Source organism: Ochlerotatus camptorhynchus, unplaced genomic scaffold, assembly GCF_037179485.1.
Source record: "Ochlerotatus camptorhynchus isolate MF236.1 unplaced genomic scaffold, CSIRO-AGI_Acam_v1.1 ptg000244l, whole genome shotgun sequence".
In the NCBI taxonomy this organism is placed as follows: domain Eukaryota; kingdom Metazoa; phylum Arthropoda; class Insecta; order Diptera; family Culicidae; genus Ochlerotatus; species Ochlerotatus camptorhynchus.
In genome coordinates, this window is record NW_027040734.1 from 2,302,506 (window position 1) to 2,329,859 (window position 27,354).

At 42.1% G+C, this 27,354-nt stretch overlaps 4 protein-coding genes across 6 annotated transcripts in view; 2 read left to right on the forward strand and 2 right to left on the reverse strand.

Moving 5' to 3' along the window:
• The window catches only part of Sk2 (Sphingosine kinase 2), a 69,516-nt gene extending 63,960 nt beyond the window's left edge, over nucleotides 1–5,556 (reverse strand). The window contains exon 1 of one of the 3 annotated variants that reach the window (XM_065226101.1): nucleotides 5,416–5,556. The gene's annotated coding sequence lies outside the window, so the exon portion shown is untranslated. The other 2 variants (XM_065226102.1, XM_065226103.1) reach the window with 2 other exon arrangements.
• Nucleotides 5,557–12,805: 7,249 nt separating this feature from the next.
• Nucleotides 12,806–16,761, reverse strand: SA (stromal antigen). The gene is made up of 5 exons (XM_065226055.1): nucleotides 16,647–16,761; nucleotides 16,436–16,522; nucleotides 13,573–16,375; nucleotides 13,119–13,507; nucleotides 12,806–13,047 (listed from the first exon to the last, which is right to left on the reverse strand). The coding sequence occupies exons 2-5, from the start codon at nucleotides 16,516–16,518 to the stop codon at nucleotides 12,831–12,833; spliced, it is 3,492 nt and encodes a 1,163-aa protein (XP_065082127.1). The 5' UTR covers nucleotides 16,519–16,522; nucleotides 16,647–16,761; the 3' UTR covers nucleotides 12,806–12,830.
• Nucleotides 16,762–16,999: 238 nt separating this feature from the next.
• On the forward strand, nucleotides 17,000–18,835 carry mEFTu1 (mitochondrial translation elongation factor Tu 1). Its single transcript, XM_065226033.1, has 3 exons — nucleotides 17,000–17,174; nucleotides 17,276–18,120; nucleotides 18,179–18,835. Exons 1-3 carry the CDS (start codon nucleotides 17,135–17,137, stop codon nucleotides 18,680–18,682), a joined length of 1,389 nt encoding a protein of 462 aa, XP_065082105.1. The 5' UTR covers nucleotides 17,000–17,134; the 3' UTR covers nucleotides 18,683–18,835.
• Nucleotides 18,836–23,253: 4,418 nt separating this feature from the next.
• Nucleotides 23,254–26,739, forward strand: AlaRS-m (alanine--tRNA ligase, mitochondrial). The gene is made up of 5 exons (XM_065226034.1): nucleotides 23,254–23,935; nucleotides 24,000–24,351; nucleotides 24,411–24,550; nucleotides 24,606–25,752; nucleotides 25,824–26,739. Exons 1-5 carry the CDS (start codon nucleotides 23,376–23,378, stop codon nucleotides 26,667–26,669), a joined length of 3,045 nt encoding a protein of 1,014 aa, XP_065082106.1. The 5' UTR covers nucleotides 23,254–23,375; the 3' UTR covers nucleotides 26,670–26,739.
• The last annotated feature ends 615 nt before the right edge of the window (nucleotides 26,740–27,354 follow it).

The window sequence follows — 27,354 nt, forward strand, 5'->3', positions numbered from 1 at the left end:
GAATGTTTTACTTCAAAATCCGTGAAACATCTGGAAGTCAATACAAAAGTGCATAAACTTCCCAATTCCGTGGCAGTTTCTGTACTTCGGCGTTGGCTTTCAGATTCATATTAAATCCACCCGGTCGTCGTCGTGATGTCGGCATCTTCCGTTGCTCCGGTTGCGGATCATAGCAGTAAGGGTGAGTTCGAGGCTCCGGCGAAATTATCTGTTGCGGATACCGAAAATTGTTTGTGTCAACAATCAAATTTTGACACATCCTCACCCAGTTACTTTAGAGATCACAAAAAATATGTAACATGGGTGCCAAATGAGTGAGCTATGGTGTGCTCTACTGTGTTTTTGGCACACTGTGCTGAGTGACCTACCCCTTGGAAAATCCACGAACCCCTCATTTTACCTGTCAAACTTCCATAGCAAATCAAAACAAACATAGTGTAGTACTAGAATTTCGAGTAGAATGGAGTACGTTAAACGATTTACTTGGGAACAATAGGCTAGTCAAGTAGTGAACCAATTTAAAATCGTTAGTTTCCACCGGTTGGTCGCACGGTTTGGTCATATAAAAATTATAAATTTGTCAACTTTCCACCGGATGGCCAATGTTGCCATGGACATATTGGCATGGCCTCTGATGAATTATTAATGAAATTCTTCGAATTTTTATATGACGCATGAATTGGTTCTATGAAAATTATAAATTGATAAATACAATTTAATTGGCCACATTTGCGGTGCCTCCGAAACCTGTTCAAAGGCCACCGAATCCTGTTTCGTAGTCACCGCATAGGCTGGACAGTTCACATGGGCAGTGGTGTGCATTCTAATTGCAAGTTACAACATATTCCACTTTCTCAATTCCGTCAACTCAAATTTTGATATGGGTTTTGGAAGCTGATCATTTTTAATTTTTCTATGACGGATTGTTTTGATTCAATTCCAGGATACAGATTCATTATATTTGAAGTAATTTTTCAAACCCCACATCATATATGTCTTAGTTTAGAATCTTGCAAATGTTTCTTAGTCTAGAACCTGTTATCATGATATTTTTCCAGGATCATAAAAATTTATAAAATTCAGGACAAGTCCGAGCTCCGATATTCTTTCTAATGACCCGCATCTTTGTTTTTTTTTTACGTAGGATTACGTCTATGGGTAACATATTGGGGGTGCAATTTCAAAAAACTAAAATCGACCGCGTTACGAAAAGTGGTCAATAGTGAATGGGTTTTAATTCTAAACAAGCCCAATCGATTGAAAAATGTTCTACGAATATGCTAAAATGAACATTTTATCAGGTTACTATTGAAAATTGCACAAATGTCCAACTGTTGCAATGGTGATCAAAATTATCTCCGATAGCCTGCAAAAAGCGTTTTTCCTAGCACAGATTTCGAAATCGAATTCCATCCGGTCTCGCCAAACGGTGCTTATTCAATCACCGTATGTGTCCGGCCGGTCGTTATCAGCAGCAACAGCAGTGCTTTCGGCGCGTGGCGTTGAACACTGTTCTCCCCAGTACACAACGAAAGGCTGCCCGCAGCAGCTAGTTATCAAGGCTGCCCTCAGGAGCCCTCGATTCACCGAAGAAGGAGGAAGAAGCCGCACCGCTACTGATCGGATTCAGTTGCTCGTCATTAGCCGCTATGGGCCAGCTATGCCAAGCGCGTCACCCTCGTTCCAAACAACATACAGCTCGCCAGCCTCATCCGTGTTGAACACTCTAATAGCTAAGCATTACTCCAACCATCGCGACAAAACGGTTCTTTTCAGGACCACCGTAAATTATTGTTGTTTAAGAGTTAATTTTCATTCAACTTTCGCTCGCTTGTGCTGCCAGCTACGTCACCCCCAAAGCTCTTTGATAATGTACCGAGCAACCAAACGTGTTACAAATTTTTTTCGCTATAACCGAATCCAGCTTTCTATGCTCGGTAATGGCGGCCTGTTTGTATGAATAAATGTATCCTTCACTGTGCTTTTTGACACTATCTGGATGTTCGGACTTTGACCCCTCCCTTTCCCTTTGCCTCTCACAGGGACAGAGAAAAATGGAACAACATACGCCCTCTGGTTAGTGTCAATAAGCACAGTGAAGGATACATTTATTCATACAAACAGGCCACCATTACCGAGCATGGAAAGCTGGATATTACATGCTCTTGTCAATTAACCAGAAACACTTAAGACCCAAGCGCAATGACAGCGGAAGCGGAACGGCAGCGGAAGCGGAACGGCAGCGGCAGCGGAAAAGCTCGATCAGAGTAAGCCTACTTGTCGGATTGAAAACAAGTTAGAACCAAATCGACTTCGACTAGGCAGCTTGATGTCATTTGTGACAACTGTCAAACTTTCCGTTTCCGTTCCGCTTCCGCCCACATTGCGTTTGGGCCTTTAGAATTAAGGTAATGTTTTCTCCAGGACGCAGCAAAAAAAGCAAATAAATCCTGAATTTATGAATGACTGATCGCGATTGGAACATTTGAGCAAGAAATTCCTCCGATCAATTTTCGCATTTTTTTATTATCAATCCAGCTTTCCACGCTCGGTAAAGGCGTCCAGTGTGGTATCAATAAATGCATCATTCACTGTGGTTTTGACATTAACTGGAGGTTCGTGTTGTCATACCTGCCTTTCCCTCTCCCATGAACAGAGGAAAATTAAATAACATACGCCCTCCAGTTAGTGCCAAAAACCACAGTGAAGGATACATTTATTCATACCTACAGGACGCCATTGCCGAGTGTGGAAAGCTGGATTGAATAAACCAAAAATTCCGTGCGTCTTATGCACGAAAATGCGTAACTTTTGTCATCAGAAAACAAGGCACTTCCGTAATGGGAAGAAATGGTTTCCCTAACACAGTCGCCGAATATTGATACCGAGCACGAGCTACGTCAAATCAACGGTCGTATCTTAGATACATCCTCTAACTTTTGTAGTAGCACAGCAAACAAGGAGTAACAATTTCAAATTTGTATGTTTTGTGGAAGCTGACATTTGTGCCTTTAAAGTTTCACGCTAAGGCTTCCTTAGAGTATCACCTTAAACAAAACTGATTGCAAAACTAAAAAAAAGTCATGTGTGCAACATCTTGCAAACCTTTCTGGTTTAGAACATTACAAATATTGATCAGTAGGTAATTCGTTGAAACTCATATGATCCAAAATCTTGTTTTTAAGCCGTAGATTTTAAAAACAATTTTCTGAAATACGAAACCTTGTCACTTAAATACGTCACGTTTCAGAACCTTAAAGCAATGGTCTTTAAAATATGTTTCTAGTTCAAGAACTTTGACTGGTCAAGGCTTAGCCTTCTAAAAAAAATTATTTCACTTTCCTACATGATTGGTGATATCATTATAGTTTGTAATGCAGTTATGAATAAGGATTGAGATATATTTCCCTGAATTAAAGAAAATTCCCATCAATTAGCACAGAAAGCTCTCAATAAATACTGTTAAGCATTTTAAGCTGTGGCTGAAAATGTGTTCACTGATTTCTACTTGCCAAGTGGAACACAGTGAACACATTTTCATTGAAAAATTAAAAAAAATGTCGTCCCATTTTCTCTTTAATAAAATCAGAGAAGTTCAACGTACTTTAGACATATCAGAGAACTTCAACAAGAATTTAAGATACCTCCGAAAGCACTGGAACAAAAAAAAAGTTTAAGAAACTTCAGAGAAACTTTGTAACTCTTGAGTAAAATCCAGGGAAACTCAGAGAAGCTCAGCGTACTTCAAAGCTGTTCAGATAATTTCAGAAAAGTTCAGGGAACCTCGGATAAGCTTTGCCAACATAAGAGAGGTTTAGGAAATCAAATCTCAGCGAACTTCAGAGAAAAAAAGCATCAATATATTTGGATGGATTGACGCAGCTATATCTTCTTGAATTATTTAAAGCTCTCTTCGAATAAGAACCACCCATAAGAAATCTTCGCATATTCCAGTTTGATTTGTACGGATCATACTCACTGCGACCAATACCTTGATCTTTTGTGATATGTCCGTGTTCTTTGTTTAGTGCATGTCGTTGTACCTCATTACCATGGAAAAGTAATGAGGTATTAATTTACGATACAGTAAAATCATCTTCTCACATGAATCCTCATTCAACTGTGGTGTTCCGTTCATTCAAAAAATTCTTAAAACTCTCCAAATACGCACCTTCTCACCGATCAAACAAGGGTCTTCTTATTTGACCATGCAGCAGAACCCTAACCCGAACCTTTTCTTGTTTGCAATCCAAAAACCGAGACTCATAACCGTCAACAAGAAGAGCCTAGGAAAAGGTGATCTACCAGCGTTACTGGGCTAGGTCAACAGTTTAGGCAGTTTGGGCAACTTATCGAAATAATGTCCAACGAACCATGACCATACAAACAGTACGCTAATCTAATCGCTTTCAATTAAAAGCCTTTAGCTTATTGCCTCTCCTAATCAAAGATTGCAAACTTTTCCAGCACAAGTCAGAGCAGATTGCAAGAGCCAGGAAGCAAACAAGCTCTGTTACATAAACAACACACATCGAGCGGCATACCCGGGTCGAGAGCCACGATTGCAGTATGCTTGTCTTGTTTACCTATATGCTTGCTACCCGCCACCCTTCTATCACGTAAGTAAGTCTATCTGAAGTCGTCATGCCTATTTAGAAAAATGGTTTAATATTCTCCAAATGAAGCAAACTTGCGTTTTTCATTTCTATAGCTACACATAAGATTCCGCTTATCCATTCAATCTTAACAAGGCAAATCAAATCAAGCCGATTCTATTCAGTCGCATTTGCATCAAACTAAAAAGATCTACCAGATTCCAGCACGGAGTGCCTCCCACGCAGGGAAGGCCAACAGAACAAAAAGCAAACACTGTCAAATGAAACACGGGCGAGATGATTCGCGGTTGATGATAGTGGTAATCCCGATCTGTGTCACTCGGCTCGGATGCTGTTCTTTATTCGGCAACTTTCTAATTCCAGCTTCAACGCGGTGTCATCTTGGGTCTTGGTGGGTGTTATCACCAGTCCGTGGTTCTTGCTGCTTCGTTTTCACTGAATAAACAACACCGCACACCAATACTGGGTGCTATTTTTACACTGCTTCTTGTTTTCTCTCAATTATGCAGAAATTTGTACATCACGAACAGAAAAAAAATAAAACACTATTTTCTTATCGCACTTTTCGACTGTCTTCCATCCAATCCTCCGGGTCACAAAAGGCTAGCCCATTGTAGACGCTGCTTTGGGGAATATGAATTCTTTTCACCTCCAGTACATCTACACTTTATGGACAATAAATCATCCGATTTCACTCCAAAATCGCCCCCGAAACGACGAATCTCTTCACCATCGATATCCAATAAACCGAAAAACCTTTTTGAGGCTCCGATTGGAGAGGTTCTTCCGGCTGGGTTACCTCTAATAAGCTGCTACTGCAACAACACATCACTTCCAGCCCAATAAAAAATGAAAGAAAAGCCAGAAGCAAAAGCTTCTTTTTCACACGACGACACGGGCAAAGATTTGCACACGTCCGATACGTTCGGTCGTAGAATACGTTCTGTCTGTCGTCCGTCTCCGCCGCCGATCCGACCGACGTCCGATAATACATTCGGCTGCGCCGCGATGCTTGAACGAAACGCGAAAAACACGGGCAGAGCAGCCCAAGGTAACTACATATAGGTGTTCTAATGTGTCAAATTCATGATTCAGCTATGTTGGATTTTTGTATGGGACAGCGACCGAGTTTGTTTACAATTTGCTCTAAAACCTTCTAAAACCGCACTTTTCCCCCCCCCCGCGACCTCCTCGCCTATATAGTGACAAAGCTGTATCACCATTTATATACCCACCATGGAGCAGCCTTCCACCATCAGGAACCTGAGCGGGGCCGGGCAGCTGTGCGCGGCCGATGTGCGGTGCGCGGCTGCGTCGCAAAGAGTATAAACAAAAACGAATCAACTGTCATTATTTTTTTGCTTTCGGATTAGGATTGGGCGATCTTTGGCAGATCGATCTTTTTCATCCCGGTTTCCGATTTTTCGGATCGATTCTTTGTCCACGAAAAGATCGAAAAAATAGATCTCTTTTTTCGATCTTCTCGAGCTTAACAAAAAAAAGGTATAATTGCGCGTTTCACACCAAATTGGACTAATAAGCGCGTATTCACTTATTAAAAAGTGTGATAAAACTGCAAGTTTACGTCTGATCGCCTTGGTGTCTTCGGCGCACTTATTCCTTATGATGCAACCAATAAGTGCTCCGAAGGCATCAAAATGATTTGACGGAAACGTGCACTTTTATCACACTTTTTGCATTTTTGGGACAGTTCAGTTTCAGATGCAATCAGCAATAATTTTTTTAAATGTTTTTGCATCGAAAAAATGATTTTCTCTAATTTTTACAAACATAACATCGCTCCCTACCAGTGCTGAGATTTGTCATTGTCATTGACAGACTTTCGCGCGATATTGACAAAATTGTTCGTCACATAGTCACTGACAGACTTGATCCTCAAAAAAACCTTCGTCAAAATCTCATTCATTTTTTCGTCAATGACAAAGATTCACCTGGTAACAAAAAGTGTAATTTAGTACATTCTGTGTCACATTATTGTTATCCAATTAGCTCAGGACGTAGATACTTGTTCATTAAAATGGATCCATGTAATTCTTTAGCTCAAGTCATTTAATTTCGTTACAAATTCAGCTAATAAACAAATCTGCACATGTTCGTCACTGACACCATTGTCATTGACAATTGACATGGTTTGCCTTGACTATGACTGTTAGCTCAAATGAGTGACCAAAGCAGAATTGTCAATATCACCGTGTACTGTCGAGATTGTGCAGCACTGCTCCCTACAATGACGTCACTATTTGCGTTTCCGATATTTACGAATACATCAGCAACATTTGAAGGTTTGTGCTATCTCCCTGCTGTGCTCATTACTCCTTATCGTCACAACAACATTTAATTGAATATTATAAACGGTGGTTTCTTGAGGTACCACCGTAAACAATTGTATTAAAATAAAAATCAAAAGATCGATCTAATCAGTGGATCGCCCTCATAAAAATATGTCCATAAACGAACGATTACCCAAAGGATTGAACTATTCCACAAATGGTTTGGATGATATCCCAACACGTCGTTAAGCAAATTAATCATAAAATTTTTATTAGATCGATCTTAAGTAGAGCCAAATATAAAATCGATCTTTCAAGATCGATCTTTCCCTGAAGATCGCCCAATCCTATTTCGGATGACATTAATGACGGTGTGATCGGCACGAAACGGTGACCGTTCGAATGGTCGAAAAGGCATCATGTATACACTCAAAATATTTTAAATCTACATAGATTAATAGCTACCCGCATAAACGCGAACCATAACTTGACCTTACCGATAATAATTATAAATTTTTTATAATCCCTCCTAAACTTTAACTGAAATGATTATGGAACTTTATATGAACGTTTGTGTGATAAAGTTTTAACCTTATGTATTATTGTTTTTGGAAAGCGGACCTCACAAATAATGGGTTGTTAAGAACCATTACCATTCAAAATTCTTGTTTTCTCCATACATTTTCGAAAAGAGAACTATATTAGAACGTTTTTACTTATGGTTTGAGAACATTAATGGTTATGGTTATGATAGTCAGTAAGGTCCATTAATGGTTTTGTATTATCGCTCAACTTTACGTGGAATATATCGTGAATTGGTAATCAGGAATTTACAGGCAACCAATTCGCGATATATTCCACATAAAGTTGATCGATGTTACAAAACTATTCATGGACCTTACTGACTACCATACATCAGCTTGAATTACGTTGATCGATATTACTTTTTTTTTTGCTGTGTATAGTTCTCTTTCTGAAAATGTATGGAGAAAACAAGAATTTGGAATGGTAATGGTTCTTAACAACCCATTATTTGTAAGGTCCAGTTCCAAAAAACCATAATACATAAGGTTGAAACTTTATCATTAAACGTTCATGTAAAGTTCCATAACCATTTCAGTTAAAGTTTAGCATGGATTATAAACAATTTTTAACCATTTTAGGTAAGGTCAATTTATGGTTCGCGTTTATGCGGGTAAGCTTTAGTATAATAGTCACACTAAAACCAAAGATGAAGGTAATTTTGTGATTTTGCTGCCCCCTCGGTAGAGATGAAATTTTGCGCTCATTTTTATCAAAACAATCACACCAAAATCAGAGATGTCCCATCTTTTAATTATTACTCGATTAACAACTAATCGATTATTTTTTTGTTCGCTGTGCTGCCATTTTTCCACCAATGAGAGTGCAGCACATGTTTGAAACGATGGGTGATGATCATCTGGAGAAGTTAATGCTTATATCGGCATGATATAATCGATTAGAAATAATCTACTGTTTGGTTCGTTAATCGATCGATTAATCGGTTATTCGAATGAGAATCGGCCATCACTAGTGGTGGTAAGCTCCAACCGGTATTATCCTCGGATTAAATCCCGATTAAGAATGTCCGGCTGGTTTGATGTTGACATCAGAGTTAATGAACATAACTCTGAGCAAACATTTTTCAGATCATACAAACAGGGACGGTATTAAAAGTTAATCCGAGTTGGAGCTTACCGCCATAGATGAAATAGCTGAAATAAACACGAGTGTTCACCGGTTGCTAAAACCAACCGGCGGAAATTGGGTTGTTTAGGGGTATTGAGGTAAATACATATTCGTTATCTGCATTAAAAATGGAACCGAAATTCAAAATTTCTTCAATTTTCGTACACTTGAACTATTTTTAATAAGTACGATTACATTAGCAAAAATCAATAGATTTAGCGATTTAGTGTCAACGATCAAAAATTTAAATCTTGATTTAAAAATCGAGATGAATGTCTACGGGATCGATAAAAATATCGTGCTCAGAAAACGAAGCTCTATCAACAATCAATACGAAACTAACGATTTTATATTGGCTCACCACTTTAGTAGCCTATTGGTCCCAAGCAAACGATTAACGTACCCTATTCTAGTTGAAATTCTATTACCAACAATCAATACGAAACTAACGATTTTAAATTGGCTCACCACTTTAGTAGCCTATTGGTCCCAAGCAAACGATTAACGTACCCTATTCTAGTCGAAATTCTAGTACTACACTATGTTTGTTTTGATTCGCTATGAAAGTTTGACAGATAAAATGAGGGGTTATTGGATATTCCTATGTTTCGAGGGGTGAATCATTAGCTTGGGACCGAAGAGAGTACCAGAGCTGAGCCAAAAAGTTGAGCACATTATTTCGGGACCTTCTTGTCTTAGAGTTACCTCTATGCTATTACTACACTATGTTTGTTTTGATTAGCTATGAAAGTTTGACAGATAACATCAGGGGTGTGTGGATTCATGCAGAACATGCAGGGGTGAGTGAAATAGGTTGGGACTGCTTGGGACCGTTGTTCTGGTACTGAGTGAGCCAAAAATAATAATGATTTTCTTCGGGACCCAGTGCTCTTAGAGTTACCTCTATGGCTCTATCAGATAATGTACAAAAATCGCTATATTTTTCGAAGTTAACCCAATTAACGATTTTAAGTTGGCTTACTACTTGACTAGCCTATTGGTTCCAAGTACATCCATAAACGTACCCCCTTCTAGTCGAAATTCTAGTACAGTGGTGACCCGATTTTGTCTACCCCCGATTTTGTCCACCCCCGATTTTGTCAGCTTTTTGACCCGATTTTGTCAGCCTATATGATTCAATTAGTTTTGGTTGAGGTGGACTGTTTTGTACAGTCGTATTCGTATTTTATTGATTGTCGAGCTCAATAATGACATTTTTCGAGAATTAAATGTGCAGTGGTGGCAAGATCAAAGCAGGGGGGAGGGGGGTTGAGGGGCTAGTTGAAAATTATGTACGTTATGTATGCGTGGTGTGTGTGTGTGTGTGTGTGTTAAAATCTGGAATCAGCAAAACCTCAGCGTGTTCATTTGAAAACTTACGTAATTCATTGGACCCAAAACGCCCATGAAAATGGCTACTTCTTTATTGCATCTGGAACTAAACTTGCGACGTGTGTGCAATGTGAATAAAGTACAGTTGTACTGACTGACATATGTTTGCATGTAAACTATGTTTCTGAATCAATCTAACGTTCAAGATCTACAAGCTTTTTTTAAACAAACCTTTGTAGGCGCCCGCAAACTGACAACATCTTCGGGAAAGTTCAACTTTGCTAAGGTTTATTTAGAAACATCTTTTAGGATGTAGGTGTACACCCATCCCATATGAGGGTCTTGAGTTGTTTAAAGGTTAGAAAAGTTCAATTAGAAGGGTTTATGTTTGAAAATTGATTAAAACTAAAGCCTTAGATTGTCGAGTTGTAATTCTAAAGACGTTTTGTGCAAAACTGTGTAGGTTAACAGATTCATGATTTTTAGCAGAAACCAGTGACAATTGCGATGTAATACAAAAAATATGAGATTTTATGTTTTATTCTCCAGATGAAATTTCAACTACATTCGAACCTTCAGTCAATGATATAAAAGAAACAACACTTCATTATTAAAAACATAACCGAAAATGTGCATGACGAGCCACTTCAATCGATTTCTTCGTAGCAAGCTCCCTAATGCGTCGTACGATTGAGAGAGTTGAGGAATCAGCCCAATCAATTATTTTGTCAAACATGCGTACTGCTTCAATATCGTTGATAACTCCAGGTGATTCACTTAGTTCATGAGAGGTCGATGCTGTTGATTCTGAATCTGATGCTGTTTCCGACAGGTTTAGTTCTGGTTCCAGTGCTTCTTCCATTGCTGACTGATCATCCAGCACCATTTTCAAAATGTCTTCATCCGTGTATGCTTTACTAGCATAGCGCTCCTCCGTATTATGTGGCATGATGATGGTATCCTCGTGATTTTTGACGTTCAGCAAAAATGAAAGGGGAACATCGTCTTCATAAACCAGCTTATCATCGAAAATGATACCGATTTTTTTCCAGGTCTGTTGGATCACTGTACTTCGCAATTCAGTCCAGGCATCGTGCATCCAGAAACATACATCCTTCAATGAAATTTGCTTCAAACATTGGTCTATGTCAATTTCGTTACTGTGAGCCATAACATTAAGCAAAAGCTTTTCACGATATCGTAGCTTGCAGTTTTGAATGATATTTTGGTCCATGGGTTGGATCATGGCTGTCACATTTGGAGGCAAAAAGTACACCGTGATCATACCGTCATCAGTTTTAAGCTCGTCATTTAGGTGATGCGCTGAGCAATTGTCCAACAGTAGAATAGCTTACGGTGGAATGCTATGTTCATTTGAAAATTTGCGTACTGATGGCACAAAGTCACTGTGGAACCAAGTTTGGAACAGCTCGCGGGTCATCCAGGCGTTTTTGGATGCAAGATAGGTGACGGGTAGCTTAACATTTTTGAATGCCCTAGGATTGCGAGATTTTCCGATGATTACCATCCGTAGTTTGTGGTCGGCTGTAACATTACTGCAGGGCAAGAAAGTTATGAGTTGCTTGATAATTTTTCGGTCTGGAGCATTTTGTTCACTAGGGCCAACGAGTATTTCAGATGGAAGCATTTTGAAAAACAAGCCTGACTCATCCACATTATAAATCATTTGTGCTGTCAGTTCACGCCGCATAATTTCCTCGTGAAATTGTTCAAGGAAGCTTGAAATGCTTCCTGAATCACTTGACAGTACTTCCCCACAGATTTTGAATTCCATATCTAATCTTAAAATTTTGAATCCAATGCCGTGAAAACTTGAAAGATTCAGGAACACCACAACGTGCAGAAAATGACTTGGCTTTGAAAATGATCATTGTCGTCGATACAGTTTTGTTAGCACTCCTTTGATTAAGGAACCACAAGAACAAAGTGTTTTCCAAATCCTTGTACGCACCTGACGAAACATATTTGAAGTTGGTAGTTCGCCGACAGTTCCGGTTTGAAGCTGCTCGAAGTATAGATTCTGCGTTCTTTTGTATTTTTCGTACAGTTGTCGGGTGGATGTTGAACTTATGAACGATGTCTGCCTTTGTCTTTCCCTTGTCCTCCAGATTTCGAAGAATGCTTACTTTATCCTTGAGGCTCAGCGAATTACGCTTCTTCTTCTCCATATTTACCTGTTTCATGTTGAAGAACAGTTTAAAATTTCGAATTACAATTCACTTATGTATAGATTTTTTTTCACTATGTACAAACTACAAACCTCTGTTTTCTTTCAGCGGTGCTCAAGACTTTCTGTAATTATTGAAATTGATTTCGATTCCACTGAATTTTCATGTAAGGCTCAGAACAAACTGTGAGTGCTTCGATACAAACGAAATACGCTATTAGAGTGTGAAAGTCCACAAATTCTCCGTGAGCGAAAGCAACACCTGTTCACAACGATTCATGCAAGCCAATCGTACGACACAATCGTAAAAATAACTTCCAAAAATTGGTCTGTATTGGTGTACAGAAACATAAATTTGTGGACTTTCAAGAATGTCTTTCCATGTATTTTACATTCACTGAAAAACAGTAACGAGTTCTGCCCGCTCTAATTCGTGATGCATAAGAGATACAGATTTGAGTTACAAAACCTACAAAAGCTCAATACATCACTTTGCGGAATTCTGTTGATGACTAAAGTTATGGGAAATTTTGGGGTAATGTAGCACAATCCACCCTGGATGTCATCCACAACCACACTGAAATCTAACAACACCCGCACTACTACATATAATTTATATAGATATAATATTATTGTTATAATTCGACAAAAATGCCACCGAATTTTATACGAGTAAATTGCTCTCCACAAACTTTACGCAACATAATCCTGATCGTCTTCATCGTCGTGTTCCTCGTCGTCCTCGTGGTCGTAATCCTTCTTCTTCCGCGAGTACGCCCGCTTGGATGTGACCGGCATCTGGTCGGTTTCGCCATGTAGCAGCGAATTTTTGTACGACATCAGCGGTTGCCAGTCTTCGGATCGGCTCGACGGAATACCCGCATTCAACCGGCGCTCCATGAAGCTGAGACTGAAAGGAAAGAAAACATGGAAAATCCTTTGAGGTTCCGAATTTTTCCGAACGGTAAATTGTTGCACTACATCAGTTTCTTGTCCTGCTTGATCAGCTTGTTGGTCAGTTCGGCCAACACCTCCAGGAAGGCGATGCACGGCGGCGGTGCCGATGGATCTTCGTTGGCATCGTTCGGGATCGTTACGGCGAAAAGAATGCCCGCCCGATGGAACACCGTGATGGCTTCTCGATTCTTAACCGCATCCAGTCCGAAGGAAAGGGCAAAGCGCTTGGCCAATTCCTTGAGATCTTGGAATTCCTGGGAGTTTCTCGAAACCCGACCCCCCGGTGAAGCATCTTGGATGTCCTTGAAGATGTTGATTAAACTCAGACACATGGTCATGGCGCAGTTGATCTTGTTGATTTCGCGGGTCTTGCCCAGGGTGGTCTTGATGATGTCACCGTACTCGTTGTAGCACTGGGAACAAAAAAGAGACCGGGTGAGAGTGGGAATTGCGTGGAAAGGGTTGATTGCGTAAGCACCTTTAAGTAGTGTTTGAAAATGTCAGCAGCTGATTTCATGGGAAGGATGTTGTAGACAATCAGCTTGCAGTAGGCAGCCAAAAAGTTTCTCCTCTTGTGCAGTTCCTCGATGCGAGTTTCGTCGTGGCCTTCCTCCTGTTCCGTGGAGAATACATTCGCCTGGACGAATTCGTTGAGCAGGGTTTGCTGTTCCGGGCTTGGAATGTACACCAGTTTGCGGATGTTTTCGTTCGGATGGGTGGCCAGTTGATCGCTGAACACGATCAGCAAGTCGCAGATGGACATGTAGGCTGCTTCCTGCACAGTTGGGGCCACCTCGTAGTGCATCAGCTCGTTGCAAGCGTTCATGTACTTTTGCAGATTCTGGGCCAGTTCGTCCACTTCGGAGGCAGCTGATCGGTCCATGGTGTTCTCCAGGAAATACAACCCCCAATTGATGGAGAAGACACACGCCTCGATGCAGTAGACCAAAGCTTCGTGCGGAATGCCGTTGTCGCCGGCGTTTTCCGACAGACTTTCCTCGATGTCTTGGTACAGAGAGTCGAACAGATTCCAGGGATTCAAATTGTGACACGAATACAAGATGGAAACCTTTTTGAGGCTGATGTTGACGTTATAGATTTCATCCTCGTTGGGAGTTTCTTCGCCGGCGATCAGGTTGCGATAATCGTCGATGGCCTCCTTGTAGCGATTGACACATTCGTCGATTACGTTCGATCTGGCCACGTCGCAGCGGGTGTAGATGGCACTGCCTTCGGTGCACAGGAATTCGAATGTCTTTGAGCAAGTCTCCAGAACTTCACGATCGACGTGAATCGACATGATGTGGGTCATTTTGTCCAGCAGGGCCTGGAGATTTGCCTCCTGTCTGGTGGTTGTGTACAGCTCCAAGTCAAAGTACTGCGGAATCGCCAGCAGGTTCGTGAGCTTCTCACTGTCCGCACTGTATTTGTTCAACAGCAACGGCAGCATGTGGATGAAATGTTCGGTCAACTTTTGCTTATCATCCTGGACCTGTTTGATCTCCTTGGCACTCAAGGTCATCTTTCTGCTGCTTCCACGGCCCACCGGGGGTTCTCCAGTGGCTGCCTGTCTGACGGCGCTAACCATGATCTCAATCAAGGTCGATTCCTGCTTGTTATCCAACGTTTCCTCCAAGGGTCCCGGTTCTTCTAGCAGCAGATCCGTCATACACTCCCAGTCCTTAACCATCGGGTTGCTATCGATGAACGAATCCACCAAATATGCGCCGTGTTCGTGCAGCTCGGATTCAATGAAGAACTGCACTAGATCTCGAATCAGCGGAGTGTTGGGCAGACGCTTTTTGCCCCGCTTGGTGTAGTTTGCTTGAGCATCGGCGTCCAAGCAGAACAGGCGGACATTCAGAAACTCGGCTGCGGCCTGAGCCACGCCACGATGCGACGAATAGACCAACTCGTACACGATTTCGCAATCCTTATCGGTCAGGATGTCCTGGTGGATTTTCAAGATGTTGATGACCAATTTGACCGCATGAACGGCAGCATCAAACTCCTTATCCAGCGTCATTGCCACGATGCGGTCCTTGAACTTGGACGTGAACAGCTCCAACTTGCCCTTCAGCTCCTCGTTCTCATACAAAGGCAACAGAGCCTGCAAGCACCGCAACCGAACTTCCCCAACCTTATCGTGCAACGTCCAACCGATGTACTTCAAGTACGAATCATCCAAAAAGTTCTGGGAAAACTTCTGCATCCAGATGCCGATTTCCGACATACAAATCGCTCTGATCTCCGGCAGCGTGTCCCTGTAGCGATGCACGAATACCGACTTGAACATATAAGTCAGCATGTTCTTGATTTCGTCCATATTCTCCTCCAGCTCCGTCCGCTTGGCCATCAGCGATTCCAAACGATCCGGCGCCCGTTTGTCGCGAGGCTTCAGCCGTTCCGCGTCGTACTGGCGAGCTGCGTTGTCAAAGTTGACCGACACGAGCAGAGCCACATCGACCAGTGCGGTCATCAGCTTCATTGCTGCCAAGGTTGCGGTGTGCCGGAATGCCCGAACTTGCGAATCCGACAAGCCCGTCAACAGCGAAATTACGTTGTCCATGAGAAACTGATCGTAGATGATCGAGTATTGGCACTGCTTGACCAGTGTCTGTACGAAATCGCAAAAGTTCATCTTGAACTTCTTCCACTGCTGCCCGGGCATTATCAGCGGATATTCGTGACTGTCCTCGTCGAACTCCTCGGTCATCTTCCGGATGATTGCCGTGTGCTCCATGGTTTGCTGCATCTCAGGAGTAATCCTCCCCTTGCAACCACTCGCGTGGACAAAAAAGTTCATCAACGCAATCAAGGCCGAATCCTTGTCCAACTTGTAACTTTCGATCCAATCGTCGACTATTCCCGTAATGGCCGACTTCGAGTGGCGCAGTATGAAATACAAACTGCTCTCATCGGTCGTACTTTCACGGTCCGTCACCACCACGCGTTCCTCGTGGTCATGATAGACCCGTTCTCTCTTCTCCCGCGGTTCCTTCGGAGCCGCATCCCCTCTCGGTTTTCTGGGAGCCTTCCGTTTCTTGTGCTGCAAACCTTGCAGCTGCTGCTGCTGCTGATTTACCTCGAATCTGGTTCCGAAAAATATATCATCATCGTCGTCATCGATGATCGGAGCCTTCAGCGGTACACCTCCCCGGGCCCGCAAACGGGTCATCCGACCACCGGGACGGCCACTACCTTCCTCCTCCGGATGTTGGTGCTCTTCCGAAGGACCCTCGCCAGCTCCACCAGAGGACCAGCTCTCGTTGTGCGGCTCACTGTTCGGAATGAAAATAGGTCAAACCAAAAATGCTTTTATCCACCTGCCCGACTCTTACCTATGAAACGGTGCCTCGAGAGGTTCGTCGAAATCCGGCGGCGGTTCATCCATTCGAATGCGCTTTCCCCCACGACGATGCATTTTGCTGAGGAAAAAAAAAACAATCCGATTGCAGTTTTAAGTTTGTAAACAAAAATCACTTCGTGGTGCTTATTTTGCATGCGATTTTTACGCGCCTTCACACACAAATTCCGCAAATCTTTGCTCACCTGAACTTTGCTTCACTACCAAAATTAGATTTTACACCACAATATTACAAACAAACGTAAGAATCGCTTAAATTTTCACGAAAAACCCACTAAAACTTTTTGCAAGCATTACGCATTTTCAAAGATGTCGGCGCGTTTGTTTTGATGCTGTCAAACAATTTCTGAGCGTCACATATTAAAGAAGTCGATAGGTCTGTGCCACATATGGGAAAGAAAAAAAAAGTCGATCAAGACACCTTTCGGCTAGAGCAAAATCCATACACCCAGAACGCGATCCACAGTACTTTTCGACTACTGGGCCAGAATCCACTAAACCCGAAAAGTCGTAAGAAACGTCAAAATCACACGGCAACCTATCCCGAGACAGCCAGAGACAGAGGCGAGGTCTTGCGCAAGAAAACCAAAAATTTTCACTTGCTGCAACTAAAACTAGATTTTCCGTGTTTTCTCATCAAATTGTGATAAATAGGAGTGCAACAAACGCCAACATGTCCACCTACGTTGCGTTACGTGCAATTGTCAACCCAGGTAAGCGGTTTTCTGTACCTTTATGCAACTTGTTTTCCTTCGTCCCGGAAGATACCCAAATACAAAAGTGAGGTTAATTTTGTAATCATTCCCCCATACAGTGGTTCGCAAGACTCTGACCCAGTTCTTGTTTAACACCGGCGCCAGCCTGAATGTGATCCGACCAACTACCATCTCCCAGAAACGATTCTACGCCGAGAAGGTAGTGTTCAAGCGAGACAAACCGCACTGCAACGTCGGTACGATTGGGCATGTCGACCACGGCAAGACTACCCTGACGGCTGCGATTACCAAGGTGCTCGCCGATCAGGATTTGGCCGAAAGCAAGAAGTATGCCGACATTGACAACGCTCCGGAAGAGAAGGCAAGAGGAATTACAATCAACGTTGCTCATATTGAGTACCAGACGGAGAACCGGCACTACGGCCATACCGATTGTCCGGGACACGCCGATTACATTAAGAACATGATTACCGGAACGGCTCAAATGGACGGTGCAATTCTGGTAGTGGCCGCTACCGACGGTGCTATGCCGCAAACGAGAGAACATCTGCTGCTGGCCAAGCAGATTGGAGTCGATCACATCGTCGTGTTCATCAACAAGGTCGATGCGGCCGATCAGGAGATGGTGGATCTGGTGGAGATGGAAATCCGTGAGTTGATGTCGGAGATGGGTTTCGATGGAGACAACGTTCCCGTAATCAAGGGCTCGGCTTTGTGCGCTTTGGAGGGCAAGAGTCCGGAAATCGGAGCCGATGCGGTGAAGAAGTTGCTGGAAGAGGTCGACAAATACGTACCGACGCCGACTCGGGACTTGGACAAGCCGTTCTTGTTGCCGGTCGAATCGGTGCACAGTATTCCCGGACGTGGTACCGTTGTCACTGGACGTATGGAGCGTGGAACGCTCAAGAAGGGCACGGAATGCGAATTTGTCGGTTACAACAAGGTAAGATCCACATCTACGGGCCTTTCAATCTTGTGAAACATTCCATCGCTTCCAACAGGTTATCAAATCGACCATCACCGGCATCGAGATGTTCCACAAAATCCTCGAGGAAGCCCAAGCCGGCGATCAGCTAGGAGCCCTGGTGCGTGGTATCAAACGTGACGACATCAAGCGTGGTATGGTGATGTGCAAACCGGGTTCGGTCAAAGCCAACGACAACTTCGAAGCCCAGGTGTACATTCTGAGCAAGGAGGAAGGCGGTCGCCACAAGCCATTCACCAGCTTCATCCAGCTGCAGATGTTCTCGCGTACGTGGGACTGTGCCACACAGGTGCAGATTCCCGGCAAGGAGATGGTCATGCCCGGTGAGGATGCCAAGTTGCAACTGCGTCTGATGAGGCCCATGGTCATTGAGCAGGGTCAGCGATTCACCCTTCGCGATGGACACATTACCCTGGGAACCGGCGTTGTCACCAAGCTGCTTTCGCCACTGACCGACAAGGAACGATCGGGGCTCGTTGAGGGCAAGAAGGCACGAGAGAAGGCCAGTGAAAAGGCTTAAACTTTGGGCGCAGTGCGGAACGGGCACGTTCCGGTGTCTTTTTGCTTTTAAGTACACATTGTCAAAATGTTTATCGGTTAAGTCTGGATTGCTATTAGATGAGTAGTTCCAAGCAAAACGTATTGCTAATATATTACGAACTATTGAACTAAAGAGCGTTTATTGAATTGCCAAAAGAAGTCCGTTTTCTGTTCAAAGTTGTTTCATTGTGAGAAGGGATTGCATACTTTTTACAGAAGGTTTCTTAATTTTGATCTGTTTTTATTGAATCTGAGCTGCATAAAAGAGATTGTTTACCTTTAAATGTTTTGTTACGTAATCTTCCAGTACTGTGGCTGGCGAGACGAAAATAGGGTATCGATTACGAGGTCGAAAATCAAGTAAGTCGCCAGGTTTGACTACATTGATTAGTCGAATTCAATACACGATGATCGCAATATAACCAATAATAACTACAAAAGACTCAATAGAGATTAGTGACGTTTAACCACAGACAAACAGACGTAACTCTTCATTGTGTATCTTCGTTCATGCATTTAACGGTTGATTTGAATATTATCAGTTCCGCGAACTACTCGCCGCAGCGCTGGCATCGGATCACTTTGACGTTTCTATATATTCTATAGAACTTCTTTGCAATATTGTTTACGAGTTAGCGAGCAAGCTTGTTTTCCGCGAGAAGCCAGAGAGATGTCGTTACTGAGGTTATATGTTTTGAGATTCTATGTTTTCAAGAACAAGTTTTTCTAAGAGTTACGTCTGTTTGTCTGTGGTTTAACGCTCGCACACTAGCGGGAGCAACGCCGTGTAAAGTTGTTTATTATTTTCCTCTAGCTAACCTAAAAAATGTATGAAAGTAGATCTGTCAAAATGAGTTTGACATCGATTTGTTATGTATTTTCCTCAGATATTCACTAACACGCTCTCACATATCGCACAATACAACCGGACGTGAAAATCTCTATACACGCTAACTAAAGAGTACCCATTAAGTAAAAATACTCAGAGGGAGAGATGGTTGGAGAAAACAAAATACAATTCGGTAGCTGAGATTTGTAACTAAATTATCTTGCAACCCTTGCTAGAAGCTAGCATTTCAAATGACTTTTAATTTTGATTCGATTTACGTGCAAAATATTTTGCACATTTTTTGGTGCTATTAGTTAACCAACTAAGATCAATTAATCAATTGAGCTAGAATGTTGTTTTTGATTCCAAAAACTAGTTGAATTTGAGAAGCACACGAAACATAAAGGCGATTGAATTTCTGTTCGATTGCAATACTCTCAAATTTAATCTACACGCTAAGATAAGAATGCCTAAAATTAGGTTTAGTTTAGTTAGGTAGTAAAACCCAAAATATCGGTTTTGTTTAACCATACATAACGTTACTTATTACTAAGATTATTAGTAAAGTGCTTTTTCAAGAATTTACGGCATTTCTACCTAATATTGGTTTAAAATGTTGTCACTGATGTGCTTTATCTTAGAAAGTAACGAGCAGCAACGCTGCCGCTGAGTGTTTAATTGGCAAATCAAAGTTGGCACTCGTGGAGAATAGAAGAACTATGAAAGTGATGATGGTTTCAAAATTTTCCACGGCGAGGTATACACTCAAAAAATATTCAAATCTTAATAGTATAAAAGCTACGCTAAATCGCAACTCTCCTGACAAACGCATAGCTTGGTATAAAGAGAGAGAATATGAACTTAGTATAAAAATGGATTATACATCCAACAGTATAAACTGCAAATATGCGAATGATGTATAGTGTGGCTATATTTGGTAAATGTATTAGTAGTTCTGTGCCATTCGTTGCTTTTTCATGAATGTTTAAACAAATTTAAAATAATCAATAACATTTATTTTTAATATAAATAAACTCCATACATAATTTAATATTATAAAATACGCCGAGTAAAGAGCAATTTAGATCCAGCCGATTTAAATCATCTGACCACCCAATGAGACATTTTCCGCATTGTGAATTACCGCCGTCTTCCTATTTTACAATCTCTTCGTGATCCAAGTTCTTCGTGAGCTGTTTGCCATTCAGCACCTACATAACGCTGTAATCACTGGACCCGGAAATCAACGATCTAGATGTCATTACTTTAATCTAATACTCTCAGCTTCATCTCATACGATCTGGTATGCTGGGGGGACTTCCAAGTTATGTTTGATCCGTTCCCGATTACCGTAGTCCACAAAAAGCACCTCAATACTATGGATTTTCTCGTCTGATACCAATTAGCTTTACTAGATTTTAACGCGTGCAATCTAAAGATTGGTGATAACTTCGTCACTCTTTTCGTAGCAATTTAGGTTGTCGTCCAGAGGATTGCCAATTTATGTTCGGAACGCAGACGCAGTTTAATTTGTACGTACATAACGATGAACATGCTCTGAAAAAGCGGCATGTCAACAATCGTTGGTATCGCCTGGTTGGTAATAAGTGGGACCAGAAGCATCAGTATCAATCTGGAAGAAAGAGTGCGATAGTCACTAAATGGATATTTACAAAATAACGTCAGGCATAAACAAACCTCTCATTCGATACATCTTCGATTTGATGAAAGCGATACTGATCCAACCACTTAGATTGGATACTCATTGCTGATACGCTCCGGATTCCACGTAACGACAATTGAGAATCACATCGTGACTGAGCAGTGGGTTTCGGAATTAGTCTAAATTTTTCATCTCCGCCAACTTCAGCTTGAGATTTTGGCTTTTCAGTGGATGGATCTCAATGTCTAAAAGATAAACGTTAAGGTTTTAACCTCGTTGTAACTGCTATTGCTTTTAAAAAACAACACAAAAAACACTGGTTAGAACCTGCGCAATCAGATTTTCTATCAGAAGAGCTATTCGACTCCCTGCGGTTCAACGTCACACAGATACTTGACCTCAATCCTGTCCAAGAAAACGCTTTGCACCGGTTTCTCGTTGCTCTTGTTCACCAGCTCCTTGACATCATTGTGGATTTTAATGTGATCAACATACATGGATGACTAGCTTTGCCATTTTATCACCCCGTCACGATTACCTTAATCAGTGGTATACACTGACAGAATTTTGCACCATTATTCGGATTTAGTATAATTTTGAAATAAATTTTAATCGAATCAATGTATAAAAATGGGATAAACATAAAATGAATAAATTTTAATCTTTTCAAGTTTAGTAATATTTTTGAGTGTACGAATGCAATCTTAAAATGGTTTTATTTTGCAAATGGAGCATTTTATTTAATTCTGGTTGCTGCTACAGTGGTAGAAAAGCTCAAATCAATGTCTACACCTAAAAATCTGAAAAGATGTAATTTATTCTATATTATATGTCTTTTGAGTAGTCCTTAAGTTTTCTACTAACGTAGCATTAACCAGATTAAAATAAAATGCTTCATTTGCAAAATAAAAGCATTTTAAGATTGCACTCAGGGCTGAAAAAATCACTAAAATTCATCAAAGTTCACTATGGATGAAAAATTCATTTCATAGTGAATGCTGGTGTTTTTTCATGACTTTTTCAACTTTGGTTCTAACATCAGGAAACTTCTACATTAAAAAACATCAGAAAACATTTACATATAAAAACATTTAAACATGGTTTAGTTCTAACGTTTTGTATATCCGAAAACAGCTTTAAAACGTTTGATTCTAATGTCAATAGATTGAAAATTTTGACGTCAGACCGACATTAGAATGGCAAAATTTTGTTCCAAAATTTCTGATGTATGCACCATGTTACCATAGAGGTAACTCTAAGACTAGAAGGTCCCGAAGAAACGTGTTCAACTTTTTGGCTCAGCTCTGGTACTATCTTCGGTCCCAAGCTAATCGATGCAGCCCTCGAAACATAGGAAAATCCACGAACCCCTCATTTTGTCTGTCAAACTTTCATAGTGAATCAAAACAAACATAGTGTAGTACTAGACTTTGGACTACAATGGGATACGTTAATCGTTTGCTTGGGACCAATAGGCTAGTCAAGTAGTGAGCCAATTTAAAATCGTTAGTTTCCACCGGTTGATGTTACGTTGCTTAAATCTCGGCTTAAATACAACTAAATCATAATGTTTTCTAATGTTTGACATCAGGCATACATTTGATTTCGATGCTGATGTAGACATCAAAATCAAACGTTGGGCTAATGTAAATTTCTATTCGGGAAACTGCATAGTTTTTTCTCGCTTTGACAGTTGTGTCCCTATTAGATGTAAGGAAAAGATGTTTCGACAGCGACGGCAGCGCCATTCTTCCTCTATAGTTTATTAGCTCTATTAGTAGCCCTTGAGTTTTCTACTATCGTAACATTAACCTGATTTTATTCAAAAAATAAATGGATTTTAAGATTGCACTCGTATACCTACCCCCGTGGAAAATTTTGAAACCATCATCACTTTCATAGTTCTTGATGTTCTTCTATTCTCCACGGGAGCCAACTTTGATTTGCCAATAAATTTAATTCAGACTCGACTCGACACTAGCGAGTACACTGACTGAGCATCCCTATCCGTAACCGGTCATTCAACACCGCGGTGTCACAGCATCATCTTTGAAAAACGTCAAAACGATGTAAACACGTCTTGCGTGACCGGTGATTTTCCTCAACTACTCTCCGCTATCTTTGTGAAATTTTGGAATAAATTTGTGCTAAAAAATACCTGGAAGAACGACTCTGGTGAGCATGTTTTATCCTTTGTTGCGTGCACCGAGACCATTCAATACCGTCAAGCACTACATCGCCCGTTCCTACGGCGGCGCCCGCCAGCACCAGCAGCAGCAGCAGCATCCGAGTGCGAAGGAAATCCGCCAACGATTCGTGGATTTCTTTGTGCACGAAAATGGTCACCGGTTCGTGCGGTCCAGTGCGGTGGTCCCGTTCAGTGATCCGACCATTGCATTCGTGAATGCCGGGATGAATCAGTTCAAGAATGTTTTCCTGGGCACGGCGGAAGCTCCCTGCAGGAGGGCGGTAAATTCGCAAAAGTGCATCCGAGTCGGTGGGAAGCATAACGATGTCAGTGTGGTCGGTAGCGACGGGTACCATCATACGTTTTTCGAAATGTTGGGCAACTGGTCGTTTGGGGACTACTTCAAGAGGGAGGCGTGCGAAATGGCTTGGCGGTTGCTGACGGACGTGTACGGGATCGACCGGAGGAGGTTGTATGTGAGCTACTTTGGAGGTGATGAAGCGATGGGACTGCCAGCGGATTTAGAGTGCAGGGATGTTTGGGCTGGATTGGGGTGAGTTTTTAAATAGATTCCTAATAGAGCGGTGTAGGTAAGTTCACACGATTTTATTTTGCAGCGTTCCATCGGAAAGGATTTTACCGTTCGGAGCTCGTGATAATTTCTGGGAAATGGGTAATTCCGGTCCGTGTGGACCGTGTACGGAAATCCACATCGATCACTCCGATCGGTTTATGGATACAGCTACCAGGAAGCATTTAGTAAACGCCGGAATTCCGGATCTGACTGAAGTGTGGAACATTGTGTTCATTCAGTACAACCGAAGTTTAGACGACGGACGGATCAGCGATCTACCTCAAAGGCACGTTGATACGGGATTGGGTTTGGAGCGGTTGGTCGCCCACCTGCAGCATAAGAATAGCAATTACGATACAGATTTGTTTGTGCCCATACTCGATCGTATACGGAAGGTTAGATTTAGAATGATTTAATAGAGGTAATAAGTTAAGTTTAATTTTATTTTTCACAGGCATCGAGAAAGGTCGAATATCGTGGGGTATTTGACATAGAAGACTCGCGTTGCGAACTAGATACAGCCTACCGGATCGTCGCTGATCATTCAAGAATGATTACTGCGTGCCTATCGGATGGAATGTTTCCCTCGCAAAAGTGAGATTTTGAAACGGTTGGCATTTTCTTCTAACTAACGAAAAAATATTTCCAGTCACAAACTGCGTCGGATTATAAGACGATCGCTATCATTATCGGATCGTGTTTTCTCCTGTCCTACGTTATTGCAGGAATTGGTACCGGTTGTAGTGGAAATACTAGGCGACACCTATCCTGAGATGCAAAAAAAGCTATCACAAACGCAACAAATCATTCAGCACGAAGAGCAAGCCTACCGGCAGCTTTGCTCGAATTTGTCTTCCGAATCACGTGAGCTGCTGAAACAGTGTTCCTACTTTGATGAAGCCGAAGTGACTGATCATCCCGGTCTACCATATGCACTGAAAGAGATCCGAAGGCTAAAAGCCAAGCACGGGGTACAGACGTTGGATGGCGAATTGATCCACAAGATGTTCGATACCTACGGCTTAGATGAAGACTTGTTGGTCAAAATAGCTGAGTCCGAACGACTGAAACTGGATATGATCGGTTACAACCATTATTCCAAGCAAGTGAAGGAAGGAGCGAAACTCGAACTTGCTACTCGCCTGCAAGAAAGCTTGACGGCTTCACAAGATATAAAACACGACCTAACCAAAGCACAACTTTGTCCTACTAGGAATGAGTACAAGTACAATTATGTGTACAACAGAGATAGGCATGCATACGAGATTCCCAAGTTAAGAACTAAGATTACCTCAATAGTTACGCCCGGAGGCGATAGCGCCCTGTGCCATGTGATAACCGAGAAAAGCAACTTTTACTTTGAATCCGGGGGCCAACAGAGTGATCGGGGAAGTCTAGCTTTGTCCACCGACCAGTCAAAACAGTATGAGGTAAAGGCTGTGAGCGAGCTTCAAGGGTTCGTCATACATTCCGTTGATGGTAGAGTCGCGGAACAGTTATCCGTTGGCGACGAAGTCATTCTGACGGTTGATTCGGCGAAACGAAGTTCCAACATTATTCACCATACGGCTACGCATTTGCTGAATGCCTCTGCCAGGGAAATCCTCCGGGTACCGATGTGTCAGCGATCTAGTTTCGTGAGCGATAAAGGACTCAAGCTGGAACTGGCAGTCTGTGGCGCAAAGATTGGACCGGACGAAGTTGATGCTATGGAACAGCACATTCGACAGCATATCCAGCATAACGAACCGGTCAGGGTTCGTGTTTGTTCTGCCAGCGATGTCGATTTGGATAAGGTTAGTACCTACTTTCCTCAAAAAGTACCACAATGCAATTTATGTCAAATCATCGAAATTTTCATTACTAGGTCACCATGATCCCTGGCGAAATCTACCCGGAAAGAGGGCTCCGACTAGTCGAAATCGGTGATTCCACCTCGACCGAGTTCTGCTGTGGAACGCACGCACAATCAACGGAAGAACTGCGGGACTTTTGCATCACCAACGTAACGCAAACCAAATCTGGCTGCTATACCTTCTTTGCCATTGCCGGTCAAGCTGCCATCAAAGCGCACCAGTTGGGTGCACAAATTCAAACCGACGTCAATCAACTGAAACACGACATGGACCAGCAACTGGTCGAGGATATGAACAGCGTCGATGCCCGTATGCAGCGGTTGAAAAATGTCCTTCTAGTCGGGTCCGAGAACAACATCAATCTTCCGTACGCCGTTCGGCAACGGTGCCTGGACGTAATCAATGATCTGTTCCGGCGATTGAAAGACCACACCCGCGAGTCACTCCGAGAGTTTATCGACATTGAAATGAAAAACCTCCAGCAGGAATATCCGCTCGCCTCGAATCCGTTCATCGTGCACTTCCTGGAAAGCTCCATCATCCTGGAAGAAGTTCAGCTGAGCAAAGCGACGCGGTACTTCCCGGATCGTCCGATTCTGGTGATTAGCATCACCGACGATCAAGTGAAGGCAAGGGCTACGGTTCCGCCCGCTTGCATCAGTGAGCAGTTCGACGCTCAAAAGTGGCTCAAAACGGTAGGTAGCGTGTTCAAATCCGGCGTGGCAGCTCCAAAAGGGCAGAATCCGGCCGAGGTAAGTAATATGAAGAGCCGGAAGGTGAAAACGCTTCAATTCGAAACGTTACTCGATCGGGCACTGAAAGAGGCGTCCGATTTCGCGCGGCATAATATGCAATGAAAAATAACTCCACCTGTTGACTAGGTTTATAGTTTCGAGTATGGAAGATACTTAATTTGCTAAGAAAGTGTAGTTGAGTGAGGTCATTGTGAAAGAATTCCCCTGTTGGCGTGTTGTGTGCGTGAACATTTGGAGCTCAGCATTCGAGATCCAGTTGTGCGGTCACTAGGCACGAATTATGTATCGAAGGCTTCGGTTGAAGCCTTTTGAGTGTTAAGCTAATTAAATGTCTGATTTTTTGTTTGTTTTGGAATAGTGAGAGCGGAAGGGGGGTAATGTTATTTGCTGTGTTGCAAATGATCATACAGAAAGGTGTGTTTGCGGATAGATAGAATTTTAGCCTTTATTCCTTTTCTCAATTCCTAGCTGTCTGATCTTTGGTAGTAAGCATACTGACCACAAATGACCAGAAAAAAAGAACACCGGTTAAAATTCCATCCACAAACGACGGTACCTCTCTGTATTGTTTTTAATAATTACCAATTGCAAATCGCTGTCAGTTTTAGGGGGTTTTACGAGAAATTTGAAGCAAAACCAGCTCCAAATTTGCTTCAACTTTAATTCAAAGGTTTAAAGTAAACTTTTTAATTAGGAATATGATAAATGTCCCAACGGGGTTTGAAAGTTCTGTGTACCTTCATGAGCCTATCTTGAACTTTTCCAGAACTTTTGGATCTTTCACTAA

Bases quoted from the DNA above. Each gene is read 5' to 3' on its own strand.
- AlaRS-m (XM_065226034.1), top strand. From the start codon at position 23,376: ATGTTTTATCCTTTGTTGCGTGCACCGAGACCATTCAATACCGTCAAG. The intron at 24,551-24,605 runs GTGAGATTTTGA...AAATATTTCCAG, and splicing joins GGAATGTTTCCCTCGCAAAA to TCACAAACTGCGTCGGATTA. The intron at 25,753-25,823 runs GTTAGTACCTAC...TTTCATTACTAG, and splicing joins GCGATGTCGATTTGGATAAG to GTCACCATGATCCCTGGCGA.
- SA (XM_065226055.1), bottom strand. From the start codon at position 16,518: ATGCATCGTCGTGGGGGAAAGCGCATTCGAATGGATGAACCGCCGCCG. The intron at 13,508-13,572 runs GTGCTTACGCAA...TTTTGTTCCCAG, and splicing joins TTTTCAAACACTACTTAAAG to TGCTACAACGAGTACGGTGA. The intron at 13,048-13,118 runs GTAGTGCAACAA...CTTTCCTTTCAG, and splicing joins AAGCAGGACAAGAAACTGAT to TCTCAGCTTCATGGAGCGCC.
- mEFTu1 (XM_065226033.1), top strand. From the start codon at position 17,135: ATGTCCACCTACGTTGCGTTACGTGCAATTGTCAACCCAG. The intron at 17,175-17,275 runs GTAAGCGGTTTT...TCCCCCATACAG, and splicing joins ACGTGCAATTGTCAACCCAG to TGGTTCGCAAGACTCTGACC. The intron at 18,121-18,178 runs GTAAGATCCACA...CGCTTCCAACAG, and splicing joins AATTTGTCGGTTACAACAAG to GTTATCAAATCGACCATCAC.